Source organism: Coffea eugenioides, chromosome 2 (assembly GCF_003713205.1).
Source record: "Coffea eugenioides isolate CCC68of chromosome 2, Ceug_1.0, whole genome shotgun sequence".
Classification (NCBI taxonomy): Eukaryota; Viridiplantae; Streptophyta; class Magnoliopsida; order Gentianales; family Rubiaceae; genus Coffea; species Coffea eugenioides.
Window position 1 is genome coordinate 7,882,064 of NC_040036.1, and position 15,631 is coordinate 7,897,694.

The 15,631-nt window shown below is 35.3% G+C and overlaps 2 protein-coding genes and 1 non-coding gene across 3 annotated transcripts; 2 read left to right on the plus strand and 1 right to left on the minus strand.

The window, feature by feature from the left end:
* The first annotated feature begins 4,583 nt into the window (after positions 1-4,583).
* LOC113761400 lies at positions 4,584-5,818 on the plus strand. Its single transcript, XM_027304368.1, has one exon. The coding sequence runs from the start codon at positions 4,766-4,768 to the stop codon at positions 5,459-5,461; it is 696 nt and encodes a 231-aa protein (XP_027160169.1). The 5' UTR covers positions 4,584-4,765; the 3' UTR covers positions 5,462-5,818.
* A 4,289-nt stretch (positions 5,819-10,107) lies between these two features.
* On the minus strand, positions 10,108-10,180 carry TRNAK-CUU. Its single transcript has one exon. It is a non-coding gene; the product is annotated as a tRNA-Lys (tRNA).
* Positions 10,181-10,299: 119 nt separating this feature from the next.
* Positions 10,300-15,243, plus strand: LOC113761610 (dolichyl-phosphate beta-glucosyltransferase). The gene is made up of 10 exons (XM_027304679.1): positions 10,300-10,459; positions 10,640-10,688; positions 11,176-11,282; positions 11,479-11,524; positions 12,493-12,627; positions 12,761-12,850; positions 12,973-13,104; positions 13,207-13,290; positions 13,408-13,472; positions 14,678-15,243. Exons 1-10 carry the CDS (start codon positions 10,341-10,343, stop codon positions 14,862-14,864), a joined length of 1,014 nt encoding a protein of 337 aa, XP_027160480.1. The 5' UTR covers positions 10,300-10,340; the 3' UTR covers positions 14,865-15,243.
* The last annotated feature ends 388 nt before the right edge of the window (positions 15,244-15,631 follow it).

Consider the following 15,631-nt stretch of genomic DNA (forward strand, 5'->3'; position numbering starts at 1 on the left):
ACGACCAACCCGAAGGACAAAAACACCACACACGCACGACCAAAAACCTACTATATATAATTTGCAGCTAATTTGAAAGTTCATAGCATATCTTAAACGCATTGCTGCAGATAGATAGGTAAATGATTCATTTGCTTCTATTTTCTAGTCTAGAGAGGAGAAAAGTTTTGAATTCAATTTTTACTCTGACCTAGCTAGCAGGTAGGAAACTTTTGGTAATTAAAGACAATTGCTTGTATTCATTGCTAGCCAATAAAAAGTGCTGAAAGTTACTATGGATGGCTAACTCCTGCATTTTCTTGTTCTTGTTACAATTTGACGATTAGCCAGTTTCGAAAGGAGTTCTGACTAAGGTTGAACTCAAGGTGATATCAGTTACAACTATGAGAGTTGAATAAATTAGTTAATAAAAAATTAAGCAAATCTCCGTCTTGACTAACACTAACTATTGTTTTCTGCTTTAAATTGGGGTGGGTCGAAGCTGAAACTGGCTGTCAGACACGTATCAATCTTCGATCTGAATATAAAAGAGCTGCAATTAGCCAATTACCAAGTCTGCAGTCCATTATAACGCAATCCCTCCATCTTAGGGTAGTTTCTTGATTTTCTCCTTCTCATCATAATACGAACAACCACCTAATTGAAAATGGTCTCACAATTAAACATTATATATACTTGTACTTTTCTAATGAGTAAGCTTTCTCATTTTTTATACTTAATTTATCATATGAACGTAAGCATTCACATTTTTTTTATTGCAACGGTAACATTCTTATAACCTAATCTATCATAATTTAGAGAGAGAGGAAGCCGATGGGAATAGAAATTCCATCAAAGGAAGCCATTGAAGGCAGTCATTTATAGTGACAATTTGGTGAGAGACAAAGATTGGATTTTTGACCTCCCAACACCATCAAAATTTAAATACTTGGCAGTGACCACCAAGCCGAAGGACTGGTTCCAGAATTACATGATAATACCTTTTTTCCCCAGGAATTGATTTGAGGGTAACTACTTTTATTGCATCGGCTATTGGTAAGCGGTGCGTCGGAAGAAGAATCTCATGCAGTCCGTTGGGCTGTCGCTCTAGGACAATCTGGAGATGCTTAAACAGAGCAATTTGAAGCACATCTAGGCCACCTTCTTGATCAAGTTTCTTGGATTATCGTACACAACGATTCAGAATTAAAAGACTTTTGGCCCATGGGAAGTTGTCACTTATCATTCCTGTGACAACAACATAAGTTTGCTTGGTGTCATTAATACGGCCCACCACAAACATTGGCTTTAATAAATCGAAGGTTACGAAAGAGAGGCGAAATCCATTGCCCATAAAAGACATGCCAGAGTTTATAATAAGTAATAACGTGTCCTGTGGCCCCTCTACTGTCTACGATCAAGATGTTACTACTTTTTGGTTGGTCTTCCCAATTGATGGAATATCTTTTCTCGCGAAATCATTTATGCATCTGGTGCCTTACGAATTAAACAACTTTGTTTGAAGTCTCAAGATCTGTGGGTTGGCAATGGCGTTATGCCACCATACATCCCTTTCAAATCTTATTCATATATGGCGTAGAGTATCAGTACTCAATGAAGCACTAAAGTAGTTCTTCTTCCACTTGTGTGTGCATCAATGTTTCGTTATACAAACACACACACACACACATATATATATATGGACACACATTTGTACATAGAATAAGATATCTCATGGACCAATTTAAGACATCATCTGCTAAAAAATTAAATATTTTAAAACATAAATAAATTTTTAAAATTATAAATTTAAACAAATAAATTCATTTCAATCGTACCTACTAGGAAAAAAATCTTAAATCCTACGCAAATCACAACCATATTCTATAATTAAACAAAATGCATTGAAACTCTTGAAATTAAACAAAATCTAATAGAACTACAAAAGAAAATGGCGATCTTTGAGTTTGAGGGTGAGAAATAGAAGGAGTTTGATTACTCTTTTAGAAATTAGGGTTTCGAACAAAAGATTCGATAGATAAGTTTTATGTTTAAAACTTTAGGTTCATTTAAAAAAAAGATGGGAAAATGAAAAACTGTGGTCCACGGATCAATTCGAGTTAAACAGTTCGATCGATTTTTAGCAATTTTGATCGATTTTTTATAATAAGTCAACACTAGTAGTGAATTGAATCGAAAACTTGACCGATTCTCGGTCCGATCGGTCAATTCGGTCCAATTTTCAAAACATTGGTATGTATATGCAAGACGCGGAAGTTATTCTCCTTTGTTTTAACCTTTTCCAAATCATTAAAAATTAGTCCTGAAAATATATAGAACATTAAGAGGGTATTTAATCATTAATTACTAGGGAAAATGTTGAAGAAAATACCGAAAAAAAAACTAGTTTCTAGCTTCTACAAAGCCAAGACGGATTAAATTGGAGAGCAAGTAGTATGGTGGTCCGTGTACCTTAGAAAACAAAAAACACGCGCAGACACCCCATATGGTATATGGTGGTCCTAATGTTTTCGACATTCGACTAGACGGCAATTACCTTAATAAGATATCCATAATGGTGGTCCTAATCCTCAGTAACTGCGCATATACCAAATTAAGAGTGCTAATAATCATTTGTGACCCCGAAATCTTTAACCGCACATGCTGCTTCTGGTGTCATTCAAATGCTCCACCAGTGCCTTCAGTCTAACAATTTTTTGGTTTGCGAGTTCAGTGAGAAAAGAAAAAAGAAAATTAAAATGCTGAAGTTAGGAAAGAAGAGTAGCACTTTCAGGGCTTTAAATGCTCACCCACAATCTCTCTCATTTCTCTCTGCTTTTTGAGAGAGAGTTTTCTTAGATTTTCATCTCTATATTTTTCTCAATTTTTATTCACTTAAATCTCTCAAATGAGGGAAATGTGCTAATTTCTCTAATTTTGTCTTGTCTTCTCTTCATCTCCTTCCTTCCAAACAAAGTGCTTTGTAACTAACCAAATAAAAAATACGATAAAAAGCAAAAAGGGATACCAAACCCTCGCACGTATTTATATTAAGAGCTAGGGAGCTAATTTTAGCACTTCCATACTTGTAATTGCCACTTCTGTTGATTCTAGTATTCGTGTAAAATAATTAATTTTTTTTATATTTACATTCCACCCAACTTACCATAGCATTGCACATATTTATATTTGTTATATTCCCTCTATTTAGATTTTTTTCGTATTAACTACATTATTGAAAACAAAAAAAAAATCATTTGAACAACAACATAAGAGGAAAAAGTAATTGTGTGCGGATGTGTTTTTTGTAATTGCAAGATCGGGGATATTCTTCTTTTATTACATCTGATAAAAGTCTTTTTTCTTTTTAATTTTTTGAAGAGCCGTATTTAACCAACATAGGAATACCAAAATATCAAATTTCATTAAGATGGATTATTATTTTGAATAGAAGTCAAGGAGAAGTATAGCTAACTTCATTGGTATTTTAATCATGGAAAACAGAAGAGAAGGAGCGGGAGTTAGGAATAGTGCTCAGGGTTCCCAATGGGCACCATGAGTAGGTGGAGTTTTTGGAAAATTTGGGTTGAAGGGTTAATTTGTTGGGTTCTTTTTTCTGACTAGTTTGCTGGGTTTAATAGTTTGGTGTATTGTCTTTTGTCCACATTTTTGTTGGTTTTTAATACCCTCATATGTGCATTGGAGATAGTTAAGTATGATTGATTTTATAGTCTTTTTTGCTTATTGAATTCTAATAGCATATATTGAACATTTAAATTTACAACCATTATTTCCCATACAAAAAAGCATGCGGTGTTAAACGGTAGTGTTAGTGATAGCGTGCGATGTTGTGTGTGCATTTTAAGCGTTGGATTGAAACTAAGCGTTCATTTGCATTTGCAAAGAGGGTTCACCATTGATTAGTTTAATTTTCATCACATCGAACTTATTCAGTAGACAATTAATTTTAAAATTATGTCAAATAGAATTAAGCTCTTAATAATTTAGTAATCTCATATATCAGTTTGTTTGATGTACCTTTTGATTGCACGTAGTTTTTGGCTAGTAATTTTATTTTAGAAATTGTACATGCAATTAGATTGGGTACATGTCTCTCTATAAAGTTTTGCTGTTCTCTTTCTTTAGGAATTGTATATATATATATATATTAGAGGTATTCTATATCGTAGTATTAGTAAAAGATAGTGGCTTACTGATTACTGAATACTTCATTACATTTCATAAATTACATCCAAATCATTAACCATCAACACATTCCAGAAATGTGAGCCCCTCAAACTACAACATCAATCGAGGGGCTCGTCCTTCTTGTAAATCCCAATCAAACGAGTTACATCTCTTGCTAACATATTATTCACATCACAGATTCGCAATTGCGTTTTTGACTTTAGTCATCGATTTTATTTTATTTTATTTTTTGGAATCCACAAATTCAGTATACCAGAAACCAACAATAAAGAACCAAAATAAAAAAAGAGAGAGAAACCAACAATAAATTATAAAGGATACAGAAGAGTCACCAAACTAGTAATAATTGTTGGACGATAAAGTTTGTAAAAGCGGACTTTCCTTTTAGATAGTAGAAGATACTACCATATGCCATCTCAATAAAAAAGAGGGATAAAGGAAAAGGTATAGGATTAGCTACAGAGTATAACATATCATCAAAAGTTGAAGATTGGTTGCTAGTTATCATTTCGCAAAGACCAAAAGCAGTCCAATCCACCATCAACGCCGCTTCAACCACTCCTCCTCCTCCTCATCCATGGAAGAAAAAGAGAAAAAGAAGAACAAGAAACCAAAACACCAGCACCCGAATGATCAAACCTCCAAATCCACCACCTCGTCAGACCTTGCATTCAAGCCTAGCTCTGAAGTTAAAGGGCTTCGGTTTGGTGGCCAGTTTATTGTTAAATCCTTCACAATCCGTCGCGCTAGGCCTCTTGAATTCTTGCGCCTCCTCTCACTTCCACCGACACTCAACCTCAACCACCACCAAAACCAAGAAAAGACAAACGGGAAGCAGCCTTTTCCTTCAACTACCGCATTCTTGCCGACAAATTTCACGATCTTGGCTCACCATGCATGGCACACTCTGACGCTTGGCCTGGGGACAAAGAAGTCTAAAGTGGTTGTTTTTGTATTCGAGTCTGAGAATATGAAGGCTGCCGTGGACAGAGTTTGGCCGCCAGAAATCCCACTCGGGGAAGTAAACAGGAAGCTTATAAGGGGTCAGACCGGATGCGAAATGGCTAGATTTAAATTCAGGAAAGGTGCCATTACATTTTATGTTTATGCAGTGAGGAGAATTGGGAACATGGGTTTTTCTTTTGCGGATGATCTGAGGACAATACTGCAATCTGTGGTTGCACTCAATGATTTCTTGGATCATACCGCTATGCTTGCCTTGCCTAATCAGAGAAGCATCAATTATTCACCTCCTGTTGCCATGGTTCACTAGGCATGTTTCTTTCCATGATCTTTTCTTTATCTGTACCTCTGAAGACTACCTTCCTTTGTTGTCTTTCTTCTTCTTCTTCTTCTTTTCATGCTTTTATTGGAAAAATAGTAGTTTTATATCTTCGGGGTGGGCGGGAATTGATTAATTTTTTGGGGGATTTTAGTTTTCTGTATCTTTCTTGACTGTAAACTAGCAGAATAAATTGCAGGTTTTAGAGGTGAACTAAAGACTTTGTAGTTACTTTTTCCTTTTCTCGTGGGCTAGAAGAATTTTTGTACTTGTGAACCTGCCATATCTATAAACAATGTTCATAAGTCCACGTTCCTGCTAAGAGATGCGTGATTAGACCTGCATAAATTGCGAGTGGATCAGTTTCTTCAGATTTCAACAAATTCACTTCTTTTGAATTTTTCCCTTTGAGCAAGCTCATGAGATCAATGCCAATCTTTTGCAAAAGAAAATAAAAAATAAAAAAAAAAGAACTGCCAATTAAGTTGGTGACCAAAGCTGATGAATGATGTGCAGACTATACTATAGGACGCTTGTTGTTGTGTAGTCTCAAGTACTTGGAATTTAATCGACCAGGGGCCTTACTTGCTCTGAAACTAATGTCAAGTATTGATTAGGTGCAGAATGCAACAAAAGCTACCAAAAAATCGTGGGGCCAATAATCTAATTAACAAGTAGTAAATGCAAGAAACTACAAATTTTTGTGTTGAAACGGTTCAATTTTCTAATCATAAGCATCAATTTTCAGTGTACTTCATATCTTGTGCATATGCTTCTGTTTTAGCAGCGGCAATCATCGGACCAACAGCAGAAATTGATAGCAGAAATGTTTGCGGCATCAAGTTGGTACTTAGCGTTCATAGTTTAATTAAGAGATAGTTCTCATAAACTTGATATACTATATCTTATCGTGTTTGCATCCATTGGGAGCTTGGATTCATGCAAACAGAAAAAAAAAATAATCTAGTCATTTCATTCAATCCTGCGTCAGTCTGAATATTGCCAGACAATGAACACTGTTTTTTTCGTGACTCGATCAGAGATCTACCCGTGAAATGAAAGCCAAAGGCTGAAGTCACAACCCGGTAAAATTAATCACTAGACAACAAGTTTTCAGTGTTTATTATAGTACTAGTATTTACTTCTTTACTACTTCAACTGGAATAACTGCATTAGGTTAGTAAACGCTTCTCGAAAAGTTAAAAAGTTCTCCTTTTAAGAAGGTGAGAATCTGCTGTCAACAGTTTCAAGTGGGCGTCGAGTTAGTGGATGGAGGTAGCTTAATAGTCCACTAATTATGTAATTTAACCGCAACATTGCCCTCTTAATCCTGCTACTTACGTTGCCAATTAGGCGTGCTATCCTTTGCTCGACCAAACTAGTTGTTGTTATGTTTGAAAACAATTACTGCAACTGAAATATTTCCTTCATTTTTTTCAAAAAAAAAAAAAACTTTTTAAAATAAAAATGTTCTAAAAAACCTCAACAAAGTTATTGTAAAAAGTGACAGATCAACATGGCCAGTAGTCTTCTAGCCAAAAGGGATTGAACTTGTTAACCTTAAGGTGATTTTGACGGCAGCATAAAATAAGGCAACACGGGATGAATGTATATTTACGTTACATGAATGATAGCCTCAAGTGTGAAAGGTCAGGATGTGATGATGGGAGAAAATTAAAGAATATGCAGTGTGTACTGTGTACTGCAGAGGGCCGACCATGGGGGCATGCAGGATGCTCACCCATGAATATTTGCCACTGGCCTTCTTAGAAGGCTTTTATTTATGGTCTCTGTTTAAAGGTTGGAGAGAAAAGAAGAAGCTTCTTTCTTTTGCATGTTCCCCCTCTTTACTTTAATCATTCGGTTTGTGAAGGCCCATCTCATCTCTCCATCAGCTTTCTTGATCACATGAATTGAGGTGGTCTTTTTTCTCCTTTGCCATAGGGATAATTTCAGAAACCTCCCCTAAGGTTCCTGATAATTTCACTGAGCTCCCATGAGGTTTGAAAAATTACACATACCTCTCTTGTCATTTAAAATGATAATTTTACCCTTAAATATTTTATTGAAATTCCCTTATTTAGTATACTTATACTTAGAATGAGTTTTAAAATTATTTTTTCATTCTTTTTCCTCTTTATTCCTTTTTTAAAATTTTTCACCAATAAAACTGTAGAACTACCACTATTGCTTCTAGTTTCTATTGTAACCAAATGTCAAACAAATGATTTTTTTGACGAGTTAATTTTATATGTGATCTAATGTTTTTGCTGATCTTTGTTTTCTATTTTTTGGTACTAAAATTAACAATAAATTAAAAAAGGCCCCAAAATCACTACCAAATTATTAATAATCCCATTACCTGAAAATTTCATAAACTTTAAATGAATTGTTTCAACATTTTCTTTTCTATCTTGTAAATCTAAATACATAATAAAGTACCATTAAAAGTATCCTATCATAGTGATAGAATTATTATTATTATTATAGTTGTTTATCAAATAGTAGGTATGGACTTGAAAATTTAGCATCTTTTCCTTATAATTATACTAGATAATCTTATAATTGTATAGGAAAATAAATTAAAACTCATTACACAAGGGTATTCTTGGATATTCATTTAAAAAATTGACCAAATCAATATTATTTTAAAATTTTGTTACTAAAACTATCAAATCAATGGAGGTAAGTGTCAGTGAAATTATTAGAAAATTCAGGAGGGGTTTCTGAAATTATCACTTTGCCATATTGCCATGACATTCAGTTAACATGACTGAAAATGGTGAAAGTTGAGCTGTGTTCAACGATGCTTCTTTGGGTTCATTTAAGTGCTGGGACCTAGGATCTCGGCCTTGCAACTTGCTACCCCTGCTTCCTTATTTCTTCTGAAATTTTCATTCCATCACCCTGCCCAAGTCCTATATGGGATGCAAATGAGCTGAGTCGAGTCGATATTTGATCTAATTGAGTCGAATCTCTAGTTAATTTTATGAAACATGAACTCGACGAGCTCGAAATGTCAACCTCAAAATGTCAAGCTCGAACTCGACGAGCTCAAAATGTCAAGCTCGAGCTCGAGTTTGACTCATATTCGAGTCGAGCTCGAGTTTTAAAAAAATAATTATTTTATATATTTAAAAAATAAAAAATAATTATTTTATTTTTAAAAATAAATAAAAATAATAATTGTTCTTAACAAATAATAAAATATTATGAATATATATATGTAATTTTACTATTAAAATAAAAAATAAAAAATATATATAATCAAGCTCGTGAGCCAATGAGTTTAATGTTTTTGAACTCCAACTCGATATTGACCGAGCTTGAGTCGAGCTAGCAAGCGGCTCAATTCATGTACAACCCTAATCCTATACAACAAATCTAAGTTAAACGAACACTACCGATTTTAATCCTTTATTGACAGACGGTGCATGCAAATCCAATTATCAGTTAATCACAACAAAATTTTTACATGAGTCCACTTTACAATCTTGTACATTGTTAAAGAAAAAAAAAAAAAAAACTTATTGGACTGCATATACAAACACTCGAGTGCACATAAATATTTGAACCCACCACCATATTCATGTCTTTCTAAAAATTTCACCTTTCATTAAACAGGACCTTCACGTGTCTACGGTGCAAAGAACCGATTAAGCATTCAGCATGTCCCTCTACGTGAAACCAATTATTACACAATTCGTTCTGCGTGATCGAATAAATATGTAGGTGGCCTAATTAAGATTAACAGTGGTCAGTTGCTTCGAATCTTTTAATGTTTCGGTTTGATGATTTGTGCAATTAATTTCTGGACTTAATGACCTAAAACAGAATTGAAGTAACGAGTTACGTTTACTTTAATATTATACAAAATCTTTTTCCTTTATTTTTCCCTGAAGCAACTGGGATTGGGAGAAATATCTCTGATTGGCTTTGTGGAGTTGTTTTCAAGAATATTTCAAAGAATCCGTTTGGATTAGCTATTTTTGGAGATGTTTTTGAAAATTTTTACCGTAACAGAGTTTTTAGAATATATTTCGAGATATTTAAGAGCAGTAGAGTTTTTAGAACATATTTTGGAATATTTTTTAAACATTAAAAAAAATTTAGACTACTTTTTAGAGTATTTTTGGATTAGCTATTTTCGGGGGTGTTTTTGAAAAATTTGTGGCAGTGTATATGAAAAATTTTTACTATAAATTTTTTTTGAAATATTTAATATATTGTATGGATGAGATGTTTTTTGAATTATTGTGTATTTGAAAATTTTGTTTTTGAAAAAAGACCAATTCAAACGGGGTTTAGTATTTGAAAAACTAATTTTTGAAAAATTGATAGATTCCAACAGAGCAATTAAAAAAAAATGAAGAAAATTAAAGAGTTGCTGTAGCAAGCCCAGATGGCATTGTTGGGCCGACATGAGAAGAGGACACAAGTGAAGCTATTCACTTTTGGACCAAGCAATGGAATCCTTTGCACTTTTGGCGTAAGCAACAGATTGGACTCATCCTGCAAGGTCCAATATCCATCAGACTGTGGGACTGTGGACATAATGAGTTAATAACTAAGATTACATCATCGTTTCAAATTTTCCGGGAAAACACAAAATGGATGAAGAAAACAAAGAATACACACGCCCACCGTGGGGCTCGAACCCACGACCACAAGGTTAAGAGCCTTGCGCTCTACCGACTGAGCTAGACGGGCTTGTTGGCGAGGTTTTACCTCCATTCTAAATTAGTTCAATGTAAATAAAATTCGAAGGCATTTGGATTTGGGACTAACTACTAAGCCGCAGTCTTCTGCACGGTTTTCCATCACATTGGTCGATGCGTCGAAACTGCCCAAACAGAGGAAGGAAAATAAGATGGGAGGAGCTGTGATCTGGACGGCGTTCGAGGTGCTTTTCATCGTAGCAATAATGTTAGCATTTGGAGTAGTTTCTGCTATGGTCTTGGAAACTTTCCGGAGAAGATTCAATCACAAGTATAGTATTTGCTCTTTTATCTTTTGGTTTTTTCTTCTATACTTCGTCTACCTTTTCCTACCAAGACCTGCGGTGAATTCGACTTTAATGTTTCTTATTCTAATTCTCCGATGTTTCTACAGTTAATTTTTTTTCTGTGGTTGCATTAATTTGTGAGCATGTTATATTGCTGTTTGCAGCCACGTTGAAGCTCCTCCTGTTTTCGAGGATCCTAATTCGTTGAACCAGGTAATTTCGAGCACACAAAGATCTCTTGTTCTCTAGGGGAAAGTTACATTTTTGCAATTTTATACGGAAATATAAGGCTTTTGCATTAGTTCTTAACTAGGGAGTTGGATGCTTCTAGCATGCTACAACTGACTATCAATATATGGAAACTATTTATCATGACGACTTTATAAAGTAGGGAGAACTCATCTGCAACTTATAGTTCAATTGTTGTCTCTGTCTCTTCTACTCTTTCCCTTTCCGTTAATTTCCTGTTGAACTCTAGGAACATGTTTCAATTCCTCAGGATGCAATTCTGCCGCTAATTGGGGAGATTGATTTGGAGCCAAAGGAATACTGGTTTAGGGGTCAACATTACAATTATTATTATTATTTTGGGGGTTTGGGGGATAAGTGATCAACATTACGAGCTGATAGTGGTGTAGTTGTAACTTAATGAGTCATATCTATGTTCAGTAAATTGACTATTATATGTCTTCCCTTCCAGGTTCCTTGTCCTCATATTTTTGATTCCGCTGAGAAGTACATATCTTTGATTGTTCCCGCTTACAATGAAGAAAATAGGCTTGCTGGAACTCTTGATGAAACCTTAAAGTGAGCTGAGGCTTAGCAAATTTTATTTTACTTGCTCTCTCTCTCTCTCTCTCTCTCTCTTCCATTTCTAATTCCAGTATTCATTTTGAGATAATTTTTTCTAGTATTTTTGTATCTTCAATGGATGGTATTTTTGATTAGTTATTGGGAATATGAATTGATCTGATATGCATCATAACTTTGATCCTTTTGCTAGTTATCTTCAACAGCGTGCGGCAAAGGACAAGTCTTTCACATATGAGGTAAAATTATAGAACTTGTCTGTTTTCTGCATTTAAATGTATGAAGTTGATTGATTTTATCAGCTTCTGCATCTCAAAAAGACTTGTAAGTAAAACTGTATAAACAATAGGTTTCATCTATAAAAGGTAACTTAAATCTTGTAAAGACAAGGGCAGATAGTGGAACTGCTGCTGTTGCAGAGTGGAGTATAGTGAAAGAAGTTTTTTTGAGCACCCAGTTGTGATGTGGTTATGTTTTTTGCTACTTTCTGAAAGGTTGCTTGTTGTAGTGGTGAATAAGCTATCATCATTTTATGTTTTTCTTGATGAAAGAAATGTACAAATAGAACCTTACCGCTCTGCTAATTTGGATTAGTGATTCAAAAACAGCTATTACAGTTGTAATTGCAGCAAATTTTGCCAACAGTTATGCTTTTTACAAAGATAATTTTTAAGAAAACCTGTGTTAGTTATTGAGTATGACTGAGGAGTTATCCTCGATTGCCAAATCTGAAGGGAAATTGAAGCTGTCAGTCTGCTTTACCAAATCGTTCCACTTTCAAGTTTCTTTTGAATATGATTTTTACAGTTCCTACCAAACAAAGTGAACTCAAGAGCAGCAGTGTTCAATTGTGGATTGGCTTTCCTGTGGTGGATGTTGTTGTTAAATGGATTTCAATTAGCAGAGATTTGCATGTTCCTTTTGCTGACTAAGGGCCTGTAGTTGAGGTGAAAGTGAATCTTGGCGGAACCTTTATAGCTTGTGGCATGCAATACGCTGACTTGCTCCTGTCAGATTTATATATTTTTGGATTGTACAATGCCTCGTTCCAAAGTTCTTATTTATGAGTTAGTTTGAGGACAATGCAGTAAAAAGAAGGGAATATGATACTCTTGTCCTTTAAAGTGCTACATTGGCTTGATATTTCATGCTTTCTATATCATCCGAGTGACTCTACTCCTGTCTGGATGAATTTATGTTGGATTAGGTGATAATTGTTGATGATGGAAGTGCTGATGGAACAACAAGGGTAGCTTTTGATTATGTCAAAAGATACTTGGTAGAGAACGTTAGAGTAATTCTTCTGGGAAGGAACCATGGGAAGGGAGAAGCTATACGAAAAGTGAGTCCAATCGAGCTATCTATCCATCCTTAACTATTTATGGTGATGTTACTTCTTTTCTCTCTGTTTGTAATTTGACCTCTAGTAGCAACTGATTAAAGCTTTTTGCTTCTGTGAAAGCATTGTAAAACAGGGAATGCTGCACTCTCGTGGTGAAATCCTTCTAATGCTTGATGCTGATGGTGCAACAAAAGTAACTGACCTTGAAAAGCTTGAAAATCAGGTAGGTAGTTGGGTATGACTTCAAACAACTTGTGCTCAGTTAAATTTCTCATGTATTTATATTATTGTCTTTTGTTTCTCTATAGCTGAGTTTTTATGATATATCTAATAATAAGCCATCAGATCATTGCAGTTGCTAGGAAGGGACATGAATTTGGACAATCTATAGCTAGTGATTCAACATTAAGAATAGCAGATGTCCTAGTTGCTGCAATTGGTTCTCGTGCTCATCTCGAGGAACAGGCTCTGGCCACAGTTGAGTCTTGTTAATTTTTTTTTATGCAATGTTAATATTGTTCCATCAAATATGATTGTACAATTTCTAGGCAAGTAAAAGCTGTTTTAATTGTGCTTCAGAGGAAGTGGTACCGCAATTTTTTGATGAAGGGTTTCCACGTTGTGGTTATGTTGGCTGTTGGCTCTGGTATCCGGGATACACAGGTTAGATTATGGTCCATAAATTGATTTAAGTTTTCTCCATCTTTGTCTCTTGATTCCCTTCTCAAAATTGCAGGATTATGCTCTTCATTTAGTTTTAACTACTTGCTCTTTTGCCAGTGTGGTTTTAAGATGTTTACTAGGGCTGCTGCCCGGAAGCTTTTCACAAACATCCGTTTGAAAAGGTACTAGTAGTTTTTTTCCATCTTTGACTTTAATCTGCTAACTAGGAACCTGGCTTTCTCCTTCAATTATGGTAGTAGTGCACTACCACAAGTTTATTTATTTTTTATTTTTTTGTGCTTTGGATAACTGGCATTTCCTCTTAAAATTTTGAATAATGATTTATTGTTCCCTCTCATATTTGCTTGGTCTTCATGTCGTACTGAATATGACTGGTTAATTTTTCTACAATCTGTTAGGCTTCAGTTGATAAAGACAGGAACACTACCATTTTGTGATACTGGATTGATCTTTTATGTGATGTGTACAACTTGGGTGTGGGTTAATTTGAAGGTTGAATGAAAGGGAGACAAGTGTGTCTCCTTTGCATAACATACTGGAGCTGTTCAGATTGTGCTATTTGAACTTTATTCATGTATACAGTATCTTGGCACACAACAAATTAGTGAAGCGTGTAGAATTCTTAAGCATCATTTGTTCAACATATGGATCCAAATTTGTGAGAAGATACAGGAAATAGGTGAGAGTCAGAATGAGAGTGAGTTAGAGACATGCTTTTCAAATATTGCTGAACTTAGTAATATAGCCTGGAACAAGACACAATTGCAAGGCTATTGAGGCAAAGAGGACTAAAACCTCATGCTTCTAGTTTCCATTGCCATCATCATCATCATATATTGATAGTCAATGTTCCCATCTTAAATTAGTAACAATGGACTCTGGGATTTAAGGACATGATTGCTAGGCCAGCCCATTTCAGTTGCTTATGGAGTGATGCTGCATCTTTTTTGATTGAATTCAGGTTCTGTTTTCTGGATGAGTGCACAATTGTCCTGAAACATGCCCTACGCTTAGATGTCTCATAATGTAAAAGGTGATATGGTTCTTGTTTGCCTAATATAGTAATCTTTCAAGGATTGGTATTCTGAAGAAATAGGAAATTGGAAGGTGTTTATGTCTTGGTTGACGAGATTATGAATTTGTCTAAATGTAAGATGCTAAGGACAAAAGAATTGCCTATAAGATCTGAAATGAAATTGCTTCAATGGAGGTTAAGATTAAACTCATATAGATGCATTTTGTTTGTATATCTGTACTTCTTGTCTTACCATTATACTGTTGTAACTTTGATTTTTTTTCCCCTTGCCTTCTCTTTTGCAAGTCTGACTTTTCCCATGCGGTAGCTAAATTACAATTTCTATTACAGGTGGTGTTTTGATGTGGAATTGGTCTACTTGTGCAATACATTTCATATCCCAATGGTCGAGATATCTGTAAATTGGTCCGAAATTCCGGGATCAAAGATTAACATGGCAAGTATTCCCAACATGTTATGGGAGATGGGACTGATGTCTTTGGGGTATAGATCTGGTATTTGGAAGATCTATGGCTGAGTTTGCAGCCTGGGATAGATGCATCAGGGAGTTGTAGTATGAGTATCTCATATCTTAAACTCAGAAGAGAAAGGCTTACTCGGACATACGTAAGTAGGTAGCTGGAGGTCTTGCTTTTCTTACGTCATAGGTTTTTGCAAAGTGATCTGATCAAATTTGATATAAAACTAACTGATTAGCACTCAGATTTGTCTTTTTCTTTTCTTTTCTTTTCTTTTTAAATTGATTTTACTCTGGGATAACTCGCGAGGGATAACAACGGAGTTTTGTATGGACTGGGGCAATGTTGGGGCCAAGCAAGAGTGCTCCCCTGTTGTTTCTGAAAATCCATTGTATGCCATACTAATAGTGGTATTCGCTTGAAGTCCATTATACGTCATACTTGTTACGTGCTCTCGTTCTTTTAAAAGAAATATTGCCCTTGATTCCATTGGACATGACATTTTTGGCTAGGCCGCAAGCGATTGTAGATGCAGTTTTCACCAAAAACAGAAAAAGGGAAAAAGGCTGGTGGAGTGAGCTTAAAGGGCAATTGGCAACTATATCAATGGGTTTTTACTTCGCAAGACCGCCCATGGAACGATTGAAGGAGGGGAAAGAATTTGAGGTAAATAAGGTACTAGTGATGCTAGCCGGTAGCCGGCAGCGCTACGTTTCCTTCGTAAGCCTATTGTCCTGGAAGGTTAAAAGATAGTGGCAAGCGAAACTGGAGTACGTGGTATATGTTGCTTTCTTCAAAATGCGGAAAATTTAGGTAAACGAATCCG

Excerpts from the sequence above, each read along its gene's own strand:
- LOC113761400 (XM_027304368.1), top strand. The coding sequence starts at position 4,766 with ATGGAAGAAAAAGAGAAAAAGAAGAACAAGAAACCAAAACACCAGCAC.
- LOC113761610 (XM_027304679.1), top strand. The coding sequence starts at position 10,341 with ATGGGAGGAGCTGTGATCTGGACGGCGTTCGAGGTGCTTTTCATCGTA. Across the intron at positions 10,460-10,639 it reads CGGAGAAGATTCAATCACAA|CCACGTTGAAGCTCCTCCTG; the intron begins GTATAGTATTTG and ends TGCTGTTTGCAG. Across the intron at positions 13,105-13,206 it reads AGGAACAGGCTCTGGCCACA|AGGAAGTGGTACCGCAATTT; the intron begins GTTGAGTCTTGT and ends ATTGTGCTTCAG.